The sequence below is a fragment of the Camelus bactrianus genome, chromosome 5 (assembly GCF_048773025.1).
Source record: "Camelus bactrianus isolate YW-2024 breed Bactrian camel chromosome 5, ASM4877302v1, whole genome shotgun sequence".
Classification (NCBI taxonomy): domain Eukaryota; kingdom Metazoa; phylum Chordata; class Mammalia; order Artiodactyla; family Camelidae; genus Camelus; species Camelus bactrianus.
In genome coordinates this window covers 102,951,394-102,973,108 of record NC_133543.1, presented here as the reverse complement: position 1 = coordinate 102,973,108, position 21,715 = coordinate 102,951,394, and the positions used below count along the sequence as shown (strand labels likewise).

The 21,715-nt window shown below is 56.6% G+C and overlaps 2 protein-coding genes across 4 annotated transcripts in view; both read left to right on the top strand.

Annotated features, from left to right (window-relative positions):
- Window positions 1–15,106, top strand: part of PER2 (period circadian regulator 2) — a 41,236-nt gene extending 26,130 nt beyond the window's left edge. For both annotated transcript variants that reach the window (XM_074364622.1, XM_074364621.1), the window contains exons 14-23: window positions 493–577; window positions 1,695–1,842; window positions 1,929–2,053; window positions 2,884–3,048; window positions 3,967–4,221; window positions 6,295–7,115; window positions 8,076–8,262; window positions 9,183–9,375; window positions 10,329–10,479; window positions 12,799–15,106. In XM_074364622.1, coding sequence (XP_074220723.1) covers window positions 493–577; window positions 1,695–1,842; window positions 1,929–2,053; window positions 2,884–3,048; window positions 3,967–4,221; window positions 6,295–7,115; window positions 8,076–8,262; window positions 9,183–9,375; window positions 10,329–10,479; window positions 12,799–12,912 — 2,244 coding nt within the window. In that variant the 3' untranslated portion in view covers window positions 12,913–15,106. The remainder of the gene's footprint in view (window positions 1–492; window positions 578–1,694; window positions 1,843–1,928; window positions 2,054–2,883; window positions 3,049–3,966; window positions 4,222–6,294; window positions 7,116–8,075; window positions 8,263–9,182; window positions 9,376–10,328; window positions 10,480–12,798) is intronic.
- A 3,355-nt stretch (window positions 15,107–18,461) lies between these two features.
- HES6 (hes family bHLH transcription factor 6) lies at window positions 18,462–21,496 on the top strand. 2 transcript variants are annotated; one of them, XM_074364624.1, is made up of 4 exons: window positions 18,462–19,542; window positions 19,619–19,705; window positions 19,814–19,855; window positions 20,107–20,381. In XM_074364624.1, exons 1-4 carry the CDS (start codon window positions 19,462–19,464, stop codon window positions 20,233–20,235), a joined length of 339 nt encoding a protein of 112 aa, XP_074220725.1. In that variant the 5' UTR covers window positions 18,462–19,461; the 3' UTR covers window positions 20,236–20,381. The 2 variants fall into 2 exon arrangements, with proteins under 2 accessions (XP_074220725.1, XP_074220724.1); XM_074364623.1 differs by having other exon boundaries at window positions 19,339–19,542; window positions 19,814–19,895; window positions 20,107–21,496.
- Window positions 21,497–21,715: the final 219 nt, after the last annotated feature.

Genomic DNA, 21,715 nt, shown 5'->3' with positions numbered 1-21,715 from the left:
TCCCCTTCTGTTCCCCATCCCTCCAACCCTCTCTGTCCTCCCATCCTCTTCTGTCCCTCTGTCTCTCTCTGTCCCCCTCTGTCCATCTGCTGTGACGTGGAAGTTACTGCCCTCCCAGAACCCAGCCTTTCCGACCTCAGCTGCTTCTGGTTGCTCTGAACTCTGCTCACTTGGGACTGTAATCTCAAAAGGGTGGGAGCAGCTACAAACTGTGGCTAAAGGTTTGGGTGAAAATTATTTAAAGCTGGCAAATTAAGCAAAAGTGAACATTTAGTGTTAGCGTTAGAAAGAAGAAAAAGTACCTTGCCGTTCACTTTATTTCTTATTTTCTTCAGAGTCATCCCAAGTCTGTTTTATCTAGTTCTGCCTCTCAGGTCTTATTCAGAACTTACTGGGATTAATTCAGCTTTCTCTTCCTGCTGTGGGGGACAGGCTACCGTTCCTGGAGGGTCTCCCAGGGTAAATAACGTGTTCATTTTGTTTTTCTCCAAGAAAATCAGTAAAAATGGTAACAAGGTCAAAACCAAAAGTCATTATCCTGATGAACCAGGAGGACAAACGAGCAAGTCTGCTTCAGGTAACAGATGATCCAGCATTTCCTTAATGAGCCTTCAGTGCGGCGAGGTGGGGGGACTGGGTGCAACTTTAACTCTGGATGCAGGGAATTTCCCCTCTGTGCTGGGCCGTGCACTTCTGTGCGGATGCAGGGCCCTCGGTCCACCCTGCAGGCCCTCGTTTCCCAGCAGGCCCCTGGCCCTGCAGGCCCGCCACGGTGTGGCCAGGCGAGGGTCTCTGCGCTTTGTTCCCACTGTGCAGAGTGGCAGTTGGTCACGTGAGCACACGCCGGCCTCAGGGGCTGCCCAGCTGTCCTCAGACAGTCCAGGCTGAACTGGCTGAGGTGGGAGGTGCCAGCTTTGCTCCTGGGCCATCGTCAACCCCACTCCTCCCCCCAGCCTGCTCCCACTCACCACGCTGTGGCTTCACACCCTCACGCTGCCCTGTGCAAGTATGCACATGTGCACATGCACCCTCGCTCCTCCTTGGCCGCAGCCCTCACCTCCTCCAGGAAGCCTCCAGTGGGCTACCCCACGTCTTGGCCATCAGGACACGTGGGCATGCACATTGCCTGGGAGACGCGCTGCCTGACACACTGTGCTGGGTGTTGGGGACATTAATGAGCAGGACGTGGCTCTGCCCTTGAGGGCCCCTCAGGGGAGCGGCACGTGGCGTGTGGTGAGGGCAGAACAGAAATGCCCGCAGCAGGCTGTGCCAAGGCACTTGTTACAATTGTTATCACCACTAAGTCACGTTTGAAGAGACCCACCCTCTCCGAGGTAGGGAGTACTGGTTGACCAGAAAGCACCTGTGAGCTCACTGGCCCTGAAAGTTTCAGGAGTTCAAATAAGAACTGGCCTTTCCCAGTGCTGAGTCCCTGACCTTGGGAACAACCTGGCCAGAGCACCACAGAACCTGCAGAGAGAGGCTCCCTCCAGCCACCCCTGAGGATGGCACAGCCGCATTGGCCCAGCAGGGCTGCCTGAGCACCAGCTGTCACTGGGTTTCCATATCTGTGAAGCATATTCTGAACCCCCAGTCTGATCTTTAGGTAGAATTAAAATGCTTTATATTAATATAGAAGTGTTCTCTGGGGACAACAAATATTAACTGAAGGAACAATGTTGTCATTTTTCCAGAAATGCAGAGCAGTTCCCCGGCTCAGATAAAAGCTGTCCCGGCTGTGGAAAAGGACAGCTCTGGTGCCAGCCTGCCCGAGGAGCTGGCCTGCAGAAACCAGCCCGCTGGCTCCTACCAGCAGATCAGCTGCTTGGACAGTGTCATCAGGTGCGGCCCTTCTGGCCTCCCTCCCCACTGTTCTGTTCCTGCCACCCGCTTCCTCTGTTACACGGAGCCCTTTCTGACCCCCGCAGGTACCTGGAGAGCTGCAGCGAGGCCACCACCCTGAAGCGCAAGTGTGAGTTCCCGGCCAACCTCCCCACCCCAAAGGCCAGCGACAAGCGGAAGGCCACCGCCAGCCCCGGGCCACGTTCTGCAGGTGCCTTGTTGGTCTGAGCTGTGAACTGTGCACACTGAGATCCTCTCTGCTGGGATCAGGCATCATTTGAAGGCCTGCAGCCCCCTTCTTCCTCCCATGTGAATTCTGAGTGGCCTCAGGGACACAGTGTGGTGGTGTGGGCTGTATTTAAATGACCAAAGTAGCTCAAAATGTCCTTCCTCACTGAAGGTAAAGGTGATTCTGGACTCTGAGGACAGGATCCCTTGGGGCAGCTGGAGGCCTGGGGCCAGTCAGGTGGCATGCTTGGGCAGGCCTGTTTCCATGGGGTCTCAGAGGAGGACTGGCTTCTGAGTGTTAGCAGCCTGCAGGTCGGGTGAAATCTCAGGCCCCTCAAACGTGTGTGTGTTCCTAGTGGTCACCCCCAGGATCAGAAATAGGGTCTCCCATGGGTGACGGAAGCACAGACAATTGGACAGTCTCTGCGGTGGAATCTGCGTCCCGCCCACAGGGAGGGAGAGCCAGGGGCATGCCTACACTCACCATGTGGGCTTCTGGCCCCCCCGGGCACCTCCCCATGAGCCTACAGAAGGGTTCTGGGCTCCAGCCTGAGGCAGAGGCCCTGACCCAGGGCACCTGCCTCTTCCCAGGGGCCTCAGGTTGGGAGAGTGTGTTGTTCCCATTTCAGAATTTCCTCTTCTCCACTGTTCCCGCCTGTGAACACACACCAGAGGACACAACGTCACCTGCCAGGATGTGCCCAGACAATGCAGTCCCTCGGGTCCTGGAGCGAACCTAGGCATCTGTACTTCTTAACCAAACAGCTCTTTTTTATCACCTTTTTGTGTTTGCTCCCATTTTCTCTTATAAAGAGACGGCGTCGCCCTCCAAGGTGAACAGCCACACGGACGTCAGCGCACACTTGACCTCGCTGACGCTGCCCGGCAAGGCGGAGAGCGTGGTGTCCCTCACCAGCCAGTGCAGCTACAGCAGCACGATCGTCCACGTGGGCGACAAGAAGCCCCAGCCCGAGCTAGGTGCGCTTGTCGCTTCTTGGAAGATGCTGAGAGCAAGCTGATTGTAGCCATAGAACTGAGAAGTTTGGACTGCTGTCTGGGGGTTTTGTTTTAAGTTTATCCAAGTGCGGAAGAACCTACCATGGCCCAGTCAGAGGGGTCCAGGGAATCCAGGCCCAGGAAATGCAGAGTGGGGGTGCCCACACCTGTCCTGATCCCCGCTGCTCTCTGGCTTCACCTGTGACAGGTGTCTGCTCAGGTGTCAATACGGAGGGGGCCTCCTGGGACAGAGCAAGGGTCTCAGGACTCCCCTTGGTTGGTGCCAAGAGAACCAGAGCACAAGGGCCCCCTCCTCCCGTTTCCATAGATGGGGCTGCGAGCCTTTCCCTGCCTGCCTTGCCCTCTGCTGTTTGACCAAGGGGGTCGGGCTGAGTGGTTCTTCAGACACCCAGGAGGAAAACGATCCTGAATGTGTTCCTTGCTGGGAAGAGGGAGATGATGAGGGGAAAAGCCCAGGTCAGAGAGTCAGGGTCCAAACCCCTCTTTCAGGATGGTCTGCGGGCCCCGCCGACCACTCCTGTCTGCACCCGTAGTTCCACTGACCACACTGTCTGGAACCATGGTCCTGAACCAGAACGGGGGCCGGGCACCTGTTGTGCTCCGGAAGCAGGACAGCCCACAGTCTCTTTAATGTCAGAGGCTGAAACCCCGAGGTGCCCCAAAGTTCCCCTGCTCAGAACACTGACCCCCAGGCCCCCGTGTGATGGGGCTTTCTGCCACTGCCCTTTATTGTTGACTTTCTCCGAAAGCTGAACAGATACATCGTGAGTTTCACCCCCGCGCTGGGAGCACTGTGTGGGGATCTCCCGTGCGGGGATCTCTCGTCCTGGGTGCAGTCTGCGTTTCTCAGTCGATGAGAGGTCTGCTCTTCCGTTGCAGAGACAGCTGAAGATGCTGCAAGCGGGCCCGAGTCTCTGGATTGCCGGGCGGGCCCTGCTGTGCCCTGCAGCCTCGGCCAGGACAAGGAGCCCTTCAGGAAGCTGGGCCTCACCAAGGAGGTGCTGGCCGCTCACACCCAGAAGGAGGAGCAGAGCTTCCTGCTGAAGTTCAAAGAAATGAGGAAACTCCATATTTTCCAGTCTCGCTGCCATCATTACTTACAAGAAAGATGCAAGGGGCCGTCGAGTGAAAGAAGTAAGTGGCAGTACCTGAACTGAGCGGGGGTGTTTTTAAACTCAGTCTGAGCAGCACTGAGCCCCGGGCTCCAGAGTGCCGGAGGCCCCCAGTTTAGGGCGCACACGCTTGCAGGAGAGCTGTGGGGACTTCACCAGTGATGCCCTCTGTGCCAGGACACGTGCAAAGACACCGCCTCATGCTCCCAAGGGAGCAGTGTTGTAAATAGTGGTGACAGTCCGGCCCAGCCCCCTGTGGGATGCGGGGCAGGGGCAGTCGCAGCTGCCATGTTGGACATTTCTTGCCTGGGTGACTTCGAGGGGCAGCAGACCCCCCTGACCTGCCCACCCAGTCAGGACCCTCAGTGAACCAGGTGGGCTGATTGTCCCCACAGAGAATGAGCCAGTGGCGCCGGAGCATTTGGTGTCAGGCTCCTGAGGAAGGAGGGAGCCCCGGATGACACCACAGGAGGGAATGGCACCGTTCTCCCCAGACCATGTGCCCTCCTGCCGGGGTGGCCTCGGGGCTGGGCTGTAGACTCCAAAGCCAGACAGAGCCCATGGGTGCGGGAAGCTGCCCTTTAGGCTGAGAGCCACTAGGTGGTCAAAGGGTAAGGGATTAAGTGGGGTAGACTAGCTTCCTTCTCCCTTTTCTGGTCCAGGAGCCTGGCTCCCGACCCCCAGCCACCTTCCCAGACCCCATGGACAAGGCTGAGCTGATCAGAGGTACCACCTCTTCCCTGGCTCCCAGGCTCTGACACAGGGGTCAGAGCTAAGAGCTAGTGAGCCCGAGACAGACACAGCATGAGGACCTGGCTCCCCTGGGTCTCTGGGCGGCACACTGAAACAGATGTCTAGGAAGCAAGAGGCTGACACTCTCCCTAAGGATCATATCTTTTCCCTTCTCCTTTTCTCCTTCCTCCCCAGACTCAGGGTTACTGCCAGTACATAGGGAACCTCTGTGGAAATTAGAAAAAGGTGCCCCACCCCGACCATAGGCCTGACTTAGTACAGAATTCCAGCCCCCTCCTGCCCCCTTGGCCCAGCAGTTTGTGCAGTGCACAAACTGCACAGCTGTCCACAGCAGCCCTGCCCAGACCCTGATGTGGTATCCCAGGAGCCCAGTGCCTTGCCACTAGTCCCACCAGGGGACAGATTTCCTGTAGGAAGAACACCAGACAGAGAGGCTGAATTGCAAAATCTCCACCCACTTAGCAGTTGGCCTTGGGCTGGCCCCTCTTCCTGAATGTAGCACAACTGGCAGGGGACATCCCCACACACCTGCCACGAGAGCTCCAAGTCACCCTCAGTGACGTCAGAGGAAAGACTGAGGTTCCTGGGACCCATCCCAGTGCCCATCCCATCCCAGGCTCAGCATGACCCTCCAGCGCACAGTACCTCCAATGCTGGCTGATGCCCAGGATGGGGGGCGAGGGGACATGCCCAAAGCCCCTTATGTCCCTGCTGAGCTCCTCCAGCCTCCTGAAGAAAGCCCGCTTGTCATCGGAGAGGAGGAACTTGGTCCAAGGATGAGTGCTCCTTTAACCCTGTGACTCAGTGGGATGGAATCAAAGGCTTATTTGGCCAGTGAAGCAGCAACCATCTCTTTTTATGAAATGGTAGTAATAAAGCTCGTAAAACTACGAACAAGGTTAGATGAGATAGTGGTTCTGCCTTTCGGATTTCACAAACCACCATCGGGGAGCAGTGCCAACTCGCCAGCTTGCTTATTGCTTTGGATAAATAAAACCTCTGTAATACCACTTATCACTATTACTTCATAAAAGAAAGGACATTTTAATATCAGAAGCAAACAAGGAATGTTATCTTGCAGTGAAGGGCAGTGCTTTAAATTGATTGAATCTAGTTTTATGCAAACCTAACATTTTCCCTGATTTTTCTCACCTTCCTGAGGATCCAGGAAGACAGGATGGTGGCCAGACGAGCCCCAGGCTGGCATTGGGAGCAGGGGACTGTTGAACTGGGAGTTTCTGAGGTTTTTCAAGTTTCTGCGGTTCGACAAGTCTGAGAATTGACATAACAGGAGTCACATAATTTTTATATCTCAACTCTCGTCATTTTCCCATTATTTTAGCTGCTCCCGGACTAAGAAATACCTCTGGAATAGATTCCTCTTGGAAAAAAACCGGGAAAAACAGAAAACTGAAGTCCAAACGGGTCAAGCCTCGAGACTCCTCAGAGAACACCGGGTCTGGGGGCCCCGCGCCGCACCGGCCCCCACTGGTGGGCCTCAGCGCCACAGCCTGGTCGCCGTCAGACACGTCCCAGTCCAGCTGCCCCGCGGTGCCCTTCCCTGCCCCAGTGCCAGCTTACTCCCTGCCCCTGTTCCCCGCCCCAGGAATAGTGCCAGCACCCGGGACCGTCGCAGCAGTGCCCGTGGCTCCCCACGCCGGCTTCACGGTGCCCATGGATGCCCAGCACGAGTTTGTGGTCCAGCCCCCGCCGCTCGCCAGCCCCTTGGCCCCCATCATGGCCTTGGTGTTACCCAGTTACTCCTTGCCCCCGGTGACCCCGAACCCGCCCCAGGCTTTCTTCCCTGGCCAGCCTAACTTTCCCTCCGGGATGACCCCTGCCTCACAGCCTGACTTCCCTGGTCGGACCTCACCCCTCAAACAACCGTACCCTTGTCCTCGGGCAGAGTGTGGGCCACCAGCGTCCCGCGTGGCCACCCCACCATCAGCTGCTGGGCCCACGGGCAGGACCTCCCCGCCCCTCTTCCAATCCCGTGGAAGTTCACCCCTGCAGCTCAACCTGCTGCAGCTGGAGGAGGCCCCCGAGGGCAGCACTGTGGCTGCAGGGACCACAGGGACCACAGGGACCCCAGGGACAATGAGTGCGGGGCCGGACTGCAAGCCTGGCGCGTCCTGGGACCAGCCGCTGCCGGCACTGCCCACGGTAAAGGCTCCCGGATGCTCTTTCTCTAGGGCCGCAGCAGCACGGCCTCGGGCGGGTCACGCGCACATCCTCATCTGAGACGTGGGTAGTTCCCACCCTGAGGTTACTACCAAACCATTTGATTCTGACATAAACACGTGCTAGAAATGAATGTTTCCCAGTTAAAAGACCCTGTCAGAGTACACAAGCCAGAGTTTTCGTTGTCTTGGGATCTGAAGGAAGAAAGAGAAGCTGCTTGTCTGAGGGTAAATGCGGGTGGAACAGCCCCTCGGAAGTTGAACTGCGTACTTCAAGGATGGAGGCGGGGTTACTTACGTGCCAGGTGGAAGGCTCCTGGGAGGGACGCTGGCAGCGCAGGCCCTCACGGGGGAGGGGCGGGGCCAGGAGGGAGCGTGAGCCCAGCACCGTGGGTTCCCACCCTACCGCTCTTAAGGGACGCTAGTGTGTACTCCTACGTGGTTAATGCAGTTGTAGTTTGATTTCCACTGAAATGCATCTGTGCTCTGGGAGCTCAGGCCCGTGGGAGCATCACCTGAGGCGGTGCCGCCCAGTAGGCGCTCTGGGGAGGGGGCTGCACGGCGCCCCTGCCTGTGCTCCTGGGAGAGGACGTGGAAACAGTGGGGGGGCGGGCGCTTCCCGTGTCCACTTTGGTGGAAGAGCACGCATAAGAGTCTTCCCCAAGAATCCAAGTAGTGCCACCTTTAGTGGGACCCTCCCAGAGTTAAATGTAATTAGATGGCATTCACACCACCTCCGAGATTCTCGCTGTAGCCCCAGTAACCACGCAGTGGTCTGTGCATTGGACCTTCTTTGTTGGCACATGAGGGAGGGGCCAGCGACCCCAGGACGGACACGCTTGCTGTGTCCTGGGGGGTCCGTGCAGACCAGCCTCTCTGACCCCGCACCCCCACCTCACTCTGTGTGATGAGACTTGACTGCGTCTCCTCCCTGTTCCCAAAGGGCGACGAGCCCGCGGACGCCCAGAACAGTGACGCCCTGTCCACGTCCAGCGGCCTGCTTCACCTCCTGCTGCACGAGGACCTCTGCTCCGCCACCGGCTCAGCTCTGTCCGGAAGTGGGGCTTCCGCCACCTCCTGCTCCCTGGGCTCCGGCTCGCTGGGCTGCGATGCGTCCGGTAGTGGGACAGGTATGTTGAGGGCACTAGGAGCACCCGCGTCCTGGGAGGTGTGTGTTTGGAAGATTCTCACATAAGGTACCTGGGTCTCCGTGACTTTTCCGCACCTGGGGAACCAGCTGCACCAGAGCCGCAGGCTGACAGGTGTTCGGTGTCCAGCATCAGGGGCAGACTGGGTCCCGCCAGGCATCCAGCAGCCTAACCGGCTGCTCAGAGCCCCCAGCAGTGCAGACAGGCGGGCAGGGCTGTTCCTGCCCGGGCTCGGCCTGTGTGGACAGCAGGCCCTGGCCAGTGCAGGTTTCCTCACCTGTCACTTTTGATGTCACTGGACCGCAGGCCCCACACCCCAGCTGGCCCTGGTTGGACTGTCCCTTGAGCTCGCCAGGTGTGCCAGGAGGTAGGTGTGCCAGGAGGTGGTGGTTCACCTTCCCGAGTTAGTTCCCTGTTGTGAGAACCTAGTGTGTGGACTACGTGCTTCACCAACAAGGATTGTTCAGATGTGACCTGGAACCACCATAACGGGAAATGCACCCACTCTCCCAAAACTGGGAGACCCCCTCCTCCCCTGAAGTGAGCAGGCCTCTCTCGGGCCAGCTGCCTCCTACTTACAAAGCCACCTGCCTGTGGTTTGGCTTCGTCAGGAGATGGTGAGCTTGGGAAAGAAGACCACACTTCTTAAGATGCGGCCCCACCTGGACTCCTCGGGGCCTCCCCAGGAGAGGATCCCCTCCATGGTACTAGCTGGTACCCTATTTTTATATTATCCAGGCAATTCAAGACTTGGAAAGAGAAGGGAAAATCCACCAACACAGGCTCTTGTTACCAAACAAAACTCTTCAGCTCCAAAAACTGCCAGTCCTTTACACAAGCACACGGTGCAAGGGTTAACTTAGCATGAAAGGTTTTGACCTGCCACATTCTGTGTTTTAAAGGCAGCAGTGACACAAGTCACACCAGCAAATATTTTGGAAGCATTGACTCTTCAGAGAATAACCACAAAGTGGAAGTGAAGGCAGACTTGGAAGGAAGTCAGCACTTCACCAAGTACGTCCTCCAGGACCCTGTCTGGCTCCTGATGGCCAACACCGACGACAGCGTCATGATGACATACCAGATGCCCTCCCGGTAACCGCTCGGCCTCTCCCTAGGGACGCGTGAGGGGCTGGGGCTCAGGATTCCCCCAAGCAGCAGGGCCAGAGGACCTCCCTCAGGGAGTCATATCTCAGATTAAGTCGAGTGCAGGGCCCCTCTCAGTGGTTCCGCTGGCCTCGCAGAGTCCTGCAGTGTGGACGGGGTGGCCCGGGGCCCTGCGGAGTAACCTGCTACAGGCCTGGAGAGGGGGCAGGCTCCTGACAACCCCCCAGGTGTCACACTTGACATTTATGAATCACGTGTGCCAACGCCTTCTCTTTTACTCAGTTATTCAACAACCCTGGGGGGTAAATGGTGTGTGTGTGTGTTTGTGTGTGTCTTAGAGATGCAGAAACCAACAGTTGAGGTGGGTTACCAGCCCAAGGCCACCAGCTACTCAGTAGGGACCCGGGGTCTGTGCCTCAGCTCTGACTGCTCCAGGGAACCTGGAACCCATCGTGGTCCCCGCCTCTGCAGAGTGACCCCTTGGTGGGGGGAGCTGGAGTAAGAGGAGGAAGGACTAATGAGACCCCAAGGTTCCAAACAGACAGGCCTCCTTCCCTGGGGCAGCTGCGAGTCAGACCACTGTTGGCAGGTGTCAGGGAGGGTTTTCCACCAACCACCACGCCAGTGAGAATCTCCCAGATTAACCACCCGGTCCAGAACCAACTGCCCACAGATACCCAGCTCCCACAGCTAATCTAAAATTAAAATTGCAACTTGGTCTATCATTTTAACAGAAAGACTACAGGTTATTTACTAAGGAGATTAAGTTCGCTTAAATAGGGTAATTTATCTAAATGAGAAGGAAACTTACATTAAACAAAATCATGTAACATTACGTGGTTAATACAGGAGGTGCTGGTAGAGAATGAGCGTCGTCTCTAAGATCGAAAGCCCTTGAGACATGCTCACTCTTCCCTGTGTTTTCTGAATACTTTGTGAAGAAACTTCGAAGCAGTTCTGCAGGAGGACAGGGCGAGGCTGAAGGCGCTGCAGAGGTTCCAGCCCCGGTTCACGGAGGGGCAGAGGCAGGAGCTGCAGGACGTCCACCCATGGATGCGGTCAGGCGGCCTCCCCGCGGCCCTCGACGTGGCGGTGAGCTCATGGAACTTGTTTTTCCGACGCTGAAGGTGCTGTGATGAGAATGCTGGGTACTACCTTTGCAGCTGTTTTCTAAATTTAAAACTGCTCAAATTAAAAGTTCATTTAAGAAAAAAAAGATACCTTGACACCGTTAGGTCTCCTTTAAAGATCTTTCTTCCAGTGGCTTTTCAGCATTGTTTCCCCAAAGGTCTCCTAAATAACCTCAACCATATGCTGGAATTTGAATCTTTTTTCTTTCAATTTTGTTTCCAATTGAAAATTTAAAAAAAGATCTCTCCTGTCTTAAACCCTCAGCACCCACGGAGACCATTAAGAGAAGGTGGGAGCAGCAAGTCCCCCCACCCCCTGCCATTTCATCAGTCTGTGCACCCCCCCAGCTGCCCCTCCTGTCTCCGGTCCCTCCGAGGGTTCCAGAGATGTCTCCAGCTCCTCTCTCCCACTCCCTCTGAGCCCCACGACCCAGGAGGCTGCTCCGTCAAGGGTTGTCTGCTCGGCTCCTGGTCCCCCTCCCTTCTCCATGCCCAGTGTTGAAGTGCCCCAGGCCCAGGGTTGGCAGCCTGCTTCCCTGTCTGCCCTCCCTCCGCGCTGTCTGCTCCTGCCTCCCGACTGGAAATAGCTTCTGCGTGCCTAGACTCCCTGACGTCCACCCCCTTGAACTTCATCTGCAGTCCTGATTATCCTCAGAGGGAACCTGCCCAGCCACCCTTCCCACCGCTCAGGGTGACTCCACTGCCCAGCCTGCTCAGGACACAAACATGGGCGTCGGTGTGGACGACCCTCCCCTCTCACCCTAGCCTGTCCACTGGCAAGTCATGCTGGTTTGACCTTCAAGGTGAATAGACAGCCACTTCCCATCCCCTCCAGTACCGCCACCCTGGTCCCAGCCATGATGCTGCCTCACCTGGATTATCACAGTAGCCTCCCAGCTGCACTCTGTCACCCTTGTCCCCTACAGTCAGATCACATCAGCCCTCAGCTCTGATCCCTCCCAGTGGTGCCCCGTCTCACTCAGAATAAATTGCTGCAAAGCCATAAAAATGTGACACTCCTTCCCCACAGCTCCCGTCTCCCCTCACTCTCTCCTTTCCAGCTGTGCTGGCCTCTTGGCTGGCCCCTGAACCCAGCGGGCAGGCGTCTGCCCAGGGCCTCTGCGCCTGCCCTTCCCTCTGCGTGGCATCCTCTTCCCTCAGACAGACGCACGACTCCCCCCGGCTTCCTTCGAGTCTTCTCGCACACGCTGCTGCGGTGGTTGCCTGCTGCCGCCTGGCAAACAGGGCCAGAGATTAGTGGCTTAAGATGATGAATACGTATCGCCCCCTACTGTTTCTTTGGGTTGGGAATTGAAAAACACCTTAGCCACGTGGTTCTGTTCGGGTCTCCCCCAAAGTTGAAGAGATTCTGGTGGGGCTTCCGCCATGGAAGGCAGGACTGAGGCTGGAGGATCCGCGTCCAAGGAGGAGCTCTCGCACGCCTGTCGGGCTGGTACTGGCTGCGGGCGCGAGGCCTCAGTTCCTGGCCATGTGCGTCCCCCCATAGGCTGCTTGGGTGTCCTCATGACATGATGGCAGCTTCCCCAGAGAGAGCTAGAGGAGCTGCAGTGTCTGTCACGTCTCAGTCTCAGAAGTCACTGAGTCACCTCCATTGCATCCTCTTTGCTAGAGGCCAGTCCCTAAGTCCAGGCCTCCACCCTTGAGAAAGGAGTGCCAAAGAATCGGTGGGTGTACTTCAGAACCACTGCAGTCACTCTCTCTGTGGCCTTTTCTGAACGTCTTCGCACGCCTCCTTCCACGTCAGCCTCGCACTTTTCATCTTCTGATACACTGTGGACCACTCCTCATTCAGCTTGTCATCCCTCCCTCTACTAGGATGTCACCTCCCCTGGGACATGGGTTTTCTCCCTCGCTCACTGCTGCATCCCAGCACTTGGAACATGCCTGGAACATGCCCGGTGCTTAATGGACAGCTAAGGAATGAATGAATGGGATAGCACATTGTTGATATCGCATTTTACAGATGAGAAAACTGAAGTTAGAGAGGGTAGGTAGCAACTCCAGGTCCCACAGGCAGAAAGAGGAGGAGCAGGGATGGGAAACTGAGCATCTGGTGGACACTGACCCCTCGCCTGGCCCCAGAAGCTGGGAGTGGGCACCCCTCCAGGGAGAGCGGGGGGGGGGGCCTGCGGCCCTCCTCTTCCTCCTCCAGGAGCCTCACGGCCGACACCTGAACACCTGCACCCCACTCAAATTGAGCTACGTTTTTGTGCCAAAGATCTCATTTTTTGTTACTGATTTACATTTTTTTTCTTTTAAGGAATGTGTTTACTGTGAAAACCAGGGACAGGGCAGTATCTGTGTGCCGTGTGAGGAGGGTGTCCCCACGCTGGGGCTCGGCGAGACGGCAGACACCAAAGTGTGCACCGTATGAGGAGGGTGTCCCTGCGCTGGGGCTCGGCGAGACAGGAGACACCAAAGAAGAGGAAACTGGCCCTGCCCCGAGTCACAGGAACAGGGGGCAGACATAAACCCCCAGCCCGACAGCCAGCGGTCCACCCTGGATGGTGCTCTGAAGAGAGGAAGGGTCTTCACCCCGTTTTCTAATCAAATGGACACATACACTTACAATGGCTTTTTTTGCTTTAGAAAAAAAAACCCTTACTTTTCTGAAGGGGTGACTTAAAACTATGGAGGGTAGGAAAGGTTTGAGAAGAATTTTTTTATATATTTATAATGTAAAGATGGAGTTTTCTGGGACAGGGAAGAGATATTCATCGTTGTTTAACTTGAGAAAGACTGGCCCCCCTCCGGAAGCATCAGGGAGGGGCTGCGCGTGCTCCGGGGGCCTCTGTCCGGTGCCCGGTGTCCGCGGGCTTCCCCGTGGGCTGTCTGGGGGCATCGCATGAGGCTGTGCCTAACAGCTCGGATGCTGCAGGTGACTCCGAGCTGAGGGACCAGCCTTCCAGAACTTCCCCAGGGTGTGTTTGGATCAGATCAAATTCTGTCTTTGCCAGGGGGCTGCTTTTTATCTAAATCATTTAGTCAGACTAGGCGTTTTGAAAACATGCCAAGTGGAGACCATGGGGTCTCCCAGTTTTCTTTCAAAGTCTTTTGCATTAAATAGTGTGAAGCATAGTTCAGCCAACCAGCAGCTTCAGCTTCACGTACGTGGCAAACATTTCAACTTGATGTAGCTTAAGTTTGAGGTGAACAAGGTTGAAATACTCGCTCTGGACTGAAGAAGCCTGGTGTTCTGTGTGACCAACTGCAGCATAGAAATACGCACCGTCAGAAGTATACAGACCCCTCGGTATATTTCTACATCACTCTCGTATCCTGTTCAGACCGGGTCAGCCAAAATGTAGATAAAAATAGGTTGCTGTCATCCTCTGATGGTGTCTTCTCTCCACAAACCAGGCTTTGATTGTTGCATTTGGGACCCACTCGTGTTTCTTCTTGAGTTGGCACCTCCCGGTGCGTTCTCCTGGCAGACAGCAGCTGCTGAGCTGGTGGCTGAGTCTGTGTTTTCCAGGGGGCTGTAAGCTCACCCCTCTCCCCGCACCCTGGGCTGAGACACTGACCCTGGTCCTTTTCATGAGCCCGACCGCATCGGGGCAGCTGTCCGGTCTCTGCAGTGATGTCCGCTAGTGTCACTGGCACCTTCAGGCGAATGGGACACTTGGAAAAGAGTGAGACCAGACTGCCCAACTTTTTGCAAAACCTGACATTGCGTCCTATATGCCAAAGATTGTTTGGGAAAATGTTACATTGGCCCCTGGAGTGTGTGAGAAGGTACCAGCGATGGAACGGTTGACTCACAATTGGGCTGAGTCTATAGAAGCTTCAAAGCATGCAGCTTTTCCCTTGCTCTTTGGTGGAGAAGCGGCTGCTGGAATAGGTGAAGTCTCTCTGCAATCCAGTTGATTTTCAGAGTAAAACCATTTTATGCCTGAATATCAATCCTATTTCTCATAAATTCAAGCACAAAAACAGTGTTTAATTTTTTTTTTAATTTACAAAGTAACATCACCTTCAGATACTCAAGACAAGGTGTATGTAGTCTGTGCGTCTGAGGTGTATGTAGTCTGTGCGTCTGTGTGGCAATTACTGCTTCCTGCCTCTAAAGTCAGAGCATTAAGGGGGTAGACTGTAGGTAGTCGAAGTTGCATTTACGTTACCTAAAGAAAACTGCCAAAACCTTCTCTATGTTCTGAATGTTTACCATCAGCATCGTCTTACTAGTTATGTCTACTCGTTGGTTGTTAACTGCGTAGCTGCAACGTGTGCCGAGACGTTGCCAATAGGAGCATTTTGTGAAGTTGTTTACACGGTGCCACGCATCGAGTCTTACGTTTTCTTTAGTACGTGTGCTTACACGGGTGTTATAAAGACTTTTTCTCGATTTTAAACTGAGCCTTCTTTTTAATATATTCCTAAAAAGATATGTAAATAAGCTCTCAGAGTCTGTGTAACGACGTGTGAAGCCTTGCCGGACAAGTGGTTTGTTCACGCGCAAACCCCTTTCTTCACCCAGTGCAATGTGTTGGTTGGACTGCTTGTGTCTTTTTATGACTTTTTTGCCTTTTAGAAAATTGGTAAATAAAGCAAGTATATTTTTATTTTTATTTGTGTGGATTTTTATTATAACACAGAAGAAAACTGAATAGAGATCAAAGATTATCAAAAGATTTTTTTAAGAACCCTAGAAATTCCAGGCTCAGGACTCTTCTGTCGCAAAGGCCCCCATCACCTCTTCCTTTGCCCAAGCGGCTTCTCACCGGCCCCTTCCTGTCTGCGTGTGTGCTCTGACATGCAGCCCCCAGCCCAGTGAGCTCTCTGTGATGCAGATCTAATCCTCGAGTCCAGTCCTCCCACAGTCTGTCACTCACCGATGGAGAGTGAGGCCACTCAGCTCCGCCCCCTCGCTCCTGTCCACTCTGCGGTGATTCCGGGCACTACTCCATTCCGTTCCCACCCCATCCAGGGCAGTCTGTCCCACCTGGGCTGGCTGCCTGTGTGCTGGTCACAGGGCTGAAGGCAGAGAGGTCTGAAGGATCCGGGGCCAGAAGAGCCTCGTGTCCCTGAGGCAATACAGGGAGTATGGCGCAGCCTCCTCCCACCCCCTCTCCTTCCTCAGTGATGAAGCCATGCAGGGGACCACTTTTCACACCAGGACCATGAGGGTCGGAGCAGGGAGATGAATGGATCCTGAACCCAGTGCCCAGTCCTCCAGAAGTTCCCTGAGCAGGAGGGAGGGCTCGACTGCCTCCTGGCCTGGCCACCTAAATTCAAGTAGTGATTGGGGGTGGGGTGACGGTGGGGCACACAAAAGGCAAAGTCCTCCCAGTGACCATGGAGTCCTCTGCGAACTTCCTAAATGGCCAAATACAGCTGTTTCATATATATAGCTGAACTTCTGAATGCCTTTAGGGGCTCTTAACTGCATTTTTATTCACCATACATCCCCAAAGTCACCCCCTCCCCTTTATTTCCAAACCAAAAGGAGCTTCTGCAAGCCTGTGGGCTGATTGCTTACAAGGATCCTGGACACCCATAGGTTGGCCACTGCCTTTGTTTCCTGGGGATTTATGGCCTGCCACCCCTGCTGATAACTGGTCTCCCTGCGGCCACTGCAGCCCTTCCCAGCTTCTGCTGGCCTCTGTTTTTGGATATGAGGCGATCAAAGAGCCCAAATGCTCAGGAAGTCTGTGTTCAGGCAAACTTTGAAGGTGGGATCAGTCCAAGGGACAAATGGCAGGAAGTGGGTCCACTAGGGGAGGGAGGATGGGTGGCCCTGAGATAGAGTAGCCAGTCTTCTAGGAGGAAAAGGCCAAGCCAGCCAGCCAACGGGCCCACTAAAGGAAATCTTACAGCGACTGACTTCAGGGTGGGACCCTGGGCAACTCCCAGTCTAACCAAGGAGGGTTTTGCTGACTCACACACCCTGCTCTGTCCTTATGCTTCTTTTCCCAGGGGTGCTTGGTCACACCGAGGCGTATCCCAGACTTAATGTCTCCTTCCTTCAGTTCTAGACAACATTCCTCAATCTCCCTACCCTATGTAAGACAAGGCTTTTGAGGTCCCTAACCCTTGCTTCAGCCTCCTCCCTTCTCCTGGCAACTGTCACCTGTCCTTTTGTTTTTACCAAGTCAACTTTATATCCTGTAACCATAATTAAGCCTTCCTTGCCTTTTCTATAGATTGAGTCTAAACGTTGAAACCCTATGAACAGTGTTACATTGTTGTGACTCTGAAAGGATTGGCTAGTGGGCGAAGTAATGAGCTAAGATTACATTTCTCTTCTTGAGTTGCTTTTTGTTTTTCCTGGAGTTCCTAGTTGCCTTTCATTTTTTGCTCACATTATTTGCCTATATTATTCTTCCTCCCTTCCCACATTCAGTTCCCCATCCAATCAGGAAAAGAGCAATAATCTTTTCCCAGAGGCCTCCCCCAGGGCCCTGTTCTAATGTGAACTGCCTTTCACAGAGATCATTCTAAAATACTTGTTGGATCTTATTCAAATGCAATCAATAATGGACGGGTATGAATGAGAGCACAAGAAACAACACTGAGTTTATTTTTCCATATATGAGTTTCTCAAATAGTGGAAACTTGGGGGTGGATGGAGATCTCCTTCCCTGGGGTGACATCTAAATGGTGAAGAAAAGTAAAATCAATGGCCAGCTATTGGCTCTCTTGGGGTCCACCACTCAAGCCCCTCTCCCTCTCTATAGGCCTCACCACTAGTAGAGGGGGAAGGGCAGTTGGGTCTTGCACCAGGCAGAGGACGGGAGGAAGAGGAGAGCTGAGCTTTCTGGTTTGTGGGGGAGACTGAGGAAAACAGGGTGTGATTGAAGGAGAGGACCAGGTTCATTCCTGGGTGAGCAATGCAGGCCTGGGACATCTCAGCACCCTGTGCACAGAAAAGCAAAGAGACAGCAGGGGAGGGTCAGCAGAAGGGGTTCCCAGGCAGTTACAGAGGTCCGTGAGGTGACTTTGGGAACCATCAAGCCTTTCACTGAACTTTCCCTACCTTCAGAGTTCCCTCTTGGGGGAGCCTGAAGTGAAATAGTCATCTTCAGGCAGCTGGGGGCACGTGTGGGTGTCTCTGATCTAGTCCCAGTACCCCACCACACTGCAGTCCCTGGATTTTTCTATCACCTGCTGCCTTCCCACTCGGCTTAGGGCAACTTCTCACCTTCCCTACCTACCCAGTGCTTCTGCTAGGCCAGGCTCTGTGCTGGGGCTAGAGAAGGGGCCCTAGGTCAGACTGTACCCCTGACCAGGGATGCTTGTAGCCTGGAGGGGCACAGACCAGACCCTGACAATCCAGGTCCCGGGAGAGAAGCAGAGGACTGGGTGAGGGTGCAGTGCTGCTGCAGGGCAGGTGTGCTCCCACCGGGTAGACGGATACGGAAGCTGTCCCTGAACAGTGAAGAAACAGCCATTTAAGAGGGTTGCCAGCTTGTTTCAGGTGTAAGGCTCTATGTGTGTAAAGGCCTGGTGGCCAGAAGGCAAATGGGTCTTCTGGTTCTGCTGGAAGGTGGCATAAACCAAGGCCCGTGAAGCAGGGACCAGGCTGGGGTCCCCAGGACGCGGCCCCACCGCCCATGCATCCCACCCTCGGGGAGGCTGGGCGGGCAGATGGGCGGCCCGCCATGGGTAGCGGTCGTCTGGCGGACATAAGCGCACCCACCGCCCGTGCCCGCCCGCCCGCCCGCCCGAGGGACAAAGCCGGAGGAGACAAAGACGCGGCCAACACCTGTCGCTCTTGGCTAGGCCTCCTCTTTTCTCTGCCGAAACGGCTGCAGCTGCCAACTGTCACGGGCATCAAGTTACGGGGACCAGACGGCGGCCTCCGCCAGCTGGGCGCGGGGGAGGGCTGGGGGTAAAGGGAGCCGAGGGGCGACAGGGAGGAGGACGAAGGGGACAGGCGGGGAGGGGGGCCGGAGCGAATGAACAGGCGTGGGGGACTAGGGAAAGACGCGAGGTGGGGGGCGGACCAGGGAAGGGTGGGCAGGGAGGGCAGGGACCAGGGAAAGGCGGGCGGCGGTGGGTGCTGAGGGGGAAAGGGAGGTAAAAGGGGGATCGGGGGAGCGAAGGGAACTGGAAGGAGATGGGCTCAGGTGAGGGCGATGATGACCAGGAAAGAAAAGACGGTCTGCGGAGAGGGGTGGGGGGTGGGGCGGACGAGGGAAGGACAAGCGGCGATGGGGGAATGACCAGAGACGGAGAGCCTAGAAAACGAGCAGTGCCGGCAGGCCGGAGGACCCCGCCCCACTGAAATCCCTGAGCCGACGGAAGGCGGCGTCGAGGGTATGGTGTCAGGACCCACGAGTCCGCAAGAAACGCAGGAGGCCGCAGGCCCGCTCCCACCCCCGCTGCCCCATGGGCCCCCACTTCCCTGGGACGCTGAAGCCACCGCCGCCTAGACCCGTCGACCCCTCCAGGTCAGGAGACCGCAGCCTTTGCTATGGCTCTGGCCCCCAGGACCCTGGCACTCGCGCAGGAGCGTCGCTGTCCTGCTGCACCTTCGGTGAACGAAGTCAAGCGCGAATGTACGAATAGATTGATAAGCTCCTGCTCGCACGCACAGCCGACCTGGGCGCCTTACTCAGGGGAGGAAGAGAAACAAGTGCACCCCGGGCCACAGCTCTCCGGGGCATCGAGCCTTCGGGTGCCCCCCAGCGCTGGGTCGCGCGGAGGCGGGGCTGTCCTCCTCCCACCGCCAGCAGGCCACGCCCCGCCAGCTGCCGGCCGACCCCGGCGGCGGGGCCAGACAAAGCGGGCCGCTTCCATTGGCCCGCACGGCCAATCGGCGTATTGAGATGCAAATAAGGCTCCATAAAAGGGGCGGGCGCTCTGCAGGCTTAGGGAAGCGGCGTAAGACGCGCGGGCGGGTGGGCGGCGGCTGGGGGCCGCTGCGCTGCGAGGGGCGCGGGCGCTTCTTGCGCTCACCGCGCTCGGGGAGGTGCGGGTGATGGCTCCGCTCCTGGCGCCCAGCCGGGACCGTGCGGGCCGGGAGGCTGAGGACGGCTGTGAGGCGCGGGGCAACCGCAAGGTGCTGGCTGTAGCCGCGGGTGGGCGGGTGGGCTGGGGCCGCGCAGCGCGGGGGCTCAGTTGCTCGCTTCCCGCAGGCGCGGAAGCCCCTGGTGGAGAAGAAACGGCGCGCGCGGATCAACGAGAGCCTGCAGGAGCTGCGGCTGCTGTTGGCGGGCGCCGAGGTGAGGTGGGAGGGCTCCCAGGAGCTGCGGGCGGGTGGGCGGGCGGGGGTCCCGGTCGGGTCTCGCCTCATCCCCCCTCCTCCCCACCGGGCGCTCCCGCCGGCGCAGGTGCAGGCCAAGCTGGAGAACGCCGAGGTGCTGGAGCTGACGGTGCGGCGCGTGCAGGGCGCGCTGCGGAGCCGGGCACGCGGTGAGTGGCGGCGGGGCGCGCGGGCGGGGTCGCGGGGTTGCGTTCGCCAGGCCTGGACCTGCCCGGGACCGATGACTTCCCCGCCCGGGGCAGGGCGCTCCCCGCGCGTCTCCTGGGTGAGCCTCGTACCCGCGGGCCTGGCGGACCGGGTCACGGCAGTCGCCGCTCACCCGGCCTGGCGCGGCTCTCTCCCCTTTACCCCTGAGCGCAGAGCGCGAACAGCTGCAAGCGGAAGCGAGCGAGCGCTTCGCCGCCGGCTACATCCAGTGCATGCACGAGGTGCATACGTTCGTGTCCACATGCCAGGCAATCGACGCCACCGTCGCCGCCGAGCTTTTGAACCACCTGCTTGAGTCCATGCCACTACGCGAGGGCAGCAGCTTCCGGGATCTGTTGGGGGACGCCCTGTCCGGACCGCCGGGAGCCCATGCGCGGAGCAACTGGCCAGTAGGAGGCGCCCTGGGGTCCCCGCTGCCCAGCCCCCGGGGCTCAGGGGACGACCAGTCCTCCGACCTCGAGGAGGCCCCCGAGACTGAACTGAGCCGGGCGCCTTCCGAGGGGCCGGACTTGGTGACCGCAGCCTTGGGCAGCCTGACTGCTGCCCGCATAGCCCAGAGTATCTGGAGGCCTTGGTGACCAACGCCAGCCTGGGGTCGCACTTCCCTTTGTTCCCTCCTCCCTGGCGTCCAGATGTGGCGGGGTCTCCCAGTTCTCCCGCCCTCCTCCAGTGGATGGTTTGCAGGGCAGTTCCAGATAATCAGCCCAGCAAGGACCCTAGCCCTTCTTCTTAAGGAAGTAATTTTTATGGACATCCCACCGCCCACAACTCCCTGGGAGGTGGAGGGAGCTCCAGGCAGGAGGAAGAATCACGCAGGCCTACCAGGCTTTCTGGGGTTCACCTGTGCCACACTTCTCAGGCACTGTGTGGGTGTAGGGGCAGAGGTGACAGTGGTGCTGAGCCTCTTCTCCGTGCTGGGCACTAGTGTCAGGCAGAAGGACACCTCAGGCCCTGGCAGCCCTGGCCTGAGCAGAAGCGCCTACTTGCCCTTTGGCCAGGACTCAGGGGAGGCTTTCTGCAGCCTTGGCTGCAGAAGCAAGGCTCTCTGTATGTCTTGCGGTTAACACACGAGTTTGTGTATTATGTTGCCGTCAGATGTTCCAATTCTGTTAAATAAAGGATTTTGGAGAGTTAGCCACCCTTCTGAAGTTTTGCCAAATGCTGTGCATAAGTACTAAAGCAAGCACATTTTTTCCTGTATGTAGTGCTGTGAGTGTTTTTTAAAACTTGCCACTCTTTGTCCGCAGAGTGAGTAGTGTCATGGCAGTGGAGACGGGATACCCCATGGCACATCTCACGGGGAACACTGGTTCCACCTCCCTATTGCCAGGTGGCTCCACATGGGTTTGCCCTTCAGATCCTCGGGCCCAGCCTGCTCTCCCTAGGAATTGTGTGCATCCTGGAGATGGATACCCCTGGATGGAGGTTGTCTCCCAAGTAAACAAGCAATAGGGAAATGGCCTGTCCCTGGACCATTCTCTTGTTTGTGAGCTTCAGGAAATAAAACTAATGCCTGATTGCTAGCCATGTGGTTTGGAAGTTTCTTTCAAAAATCTGTTTTAGGGGGCCATGAGTGCAAGGCAGATGTCGGTCTACTTAGGTCGTCACTTTTCTTGACTGAAGAGGGAGCTTCCCCATTGCCAGTGACCTCAGGGACATGGAGCCCACCCAGTTCATGGTCCAGGCAGCCTGGACTTGAGAGCAGAGTGGGCCCAGGAGGTCAGAAACCCTGGAAGGAGGGTGACAGGATGGGCAGCTGGAA

Bases quoted from the DNA above. Each gene is read 5' to 3' on its own strand.
- HES6 (XM_074364623.1), top strand. From the start codon at position 19,462: ATGGCTCCGCTCCTGGCGCCCAGCCGGGACCGTGCGGGCCGGGAGGCT. The intron at 19,706-19,813 runs GTGAGGTGGGAG...CCGCCGGCGCAG, and splicing joins TGCTGTTGGCGGGCGCCGAG to GTGCAGGCCAAGCTGGAGAA. The intron at 19,896-20,106 runs GTGAGTGGCGGC...CCCTGAGCGCAG, and splicing joins GCTGCGGAGCCGGGCACGCG to AGCGCGAACAGCTGCAAGCG.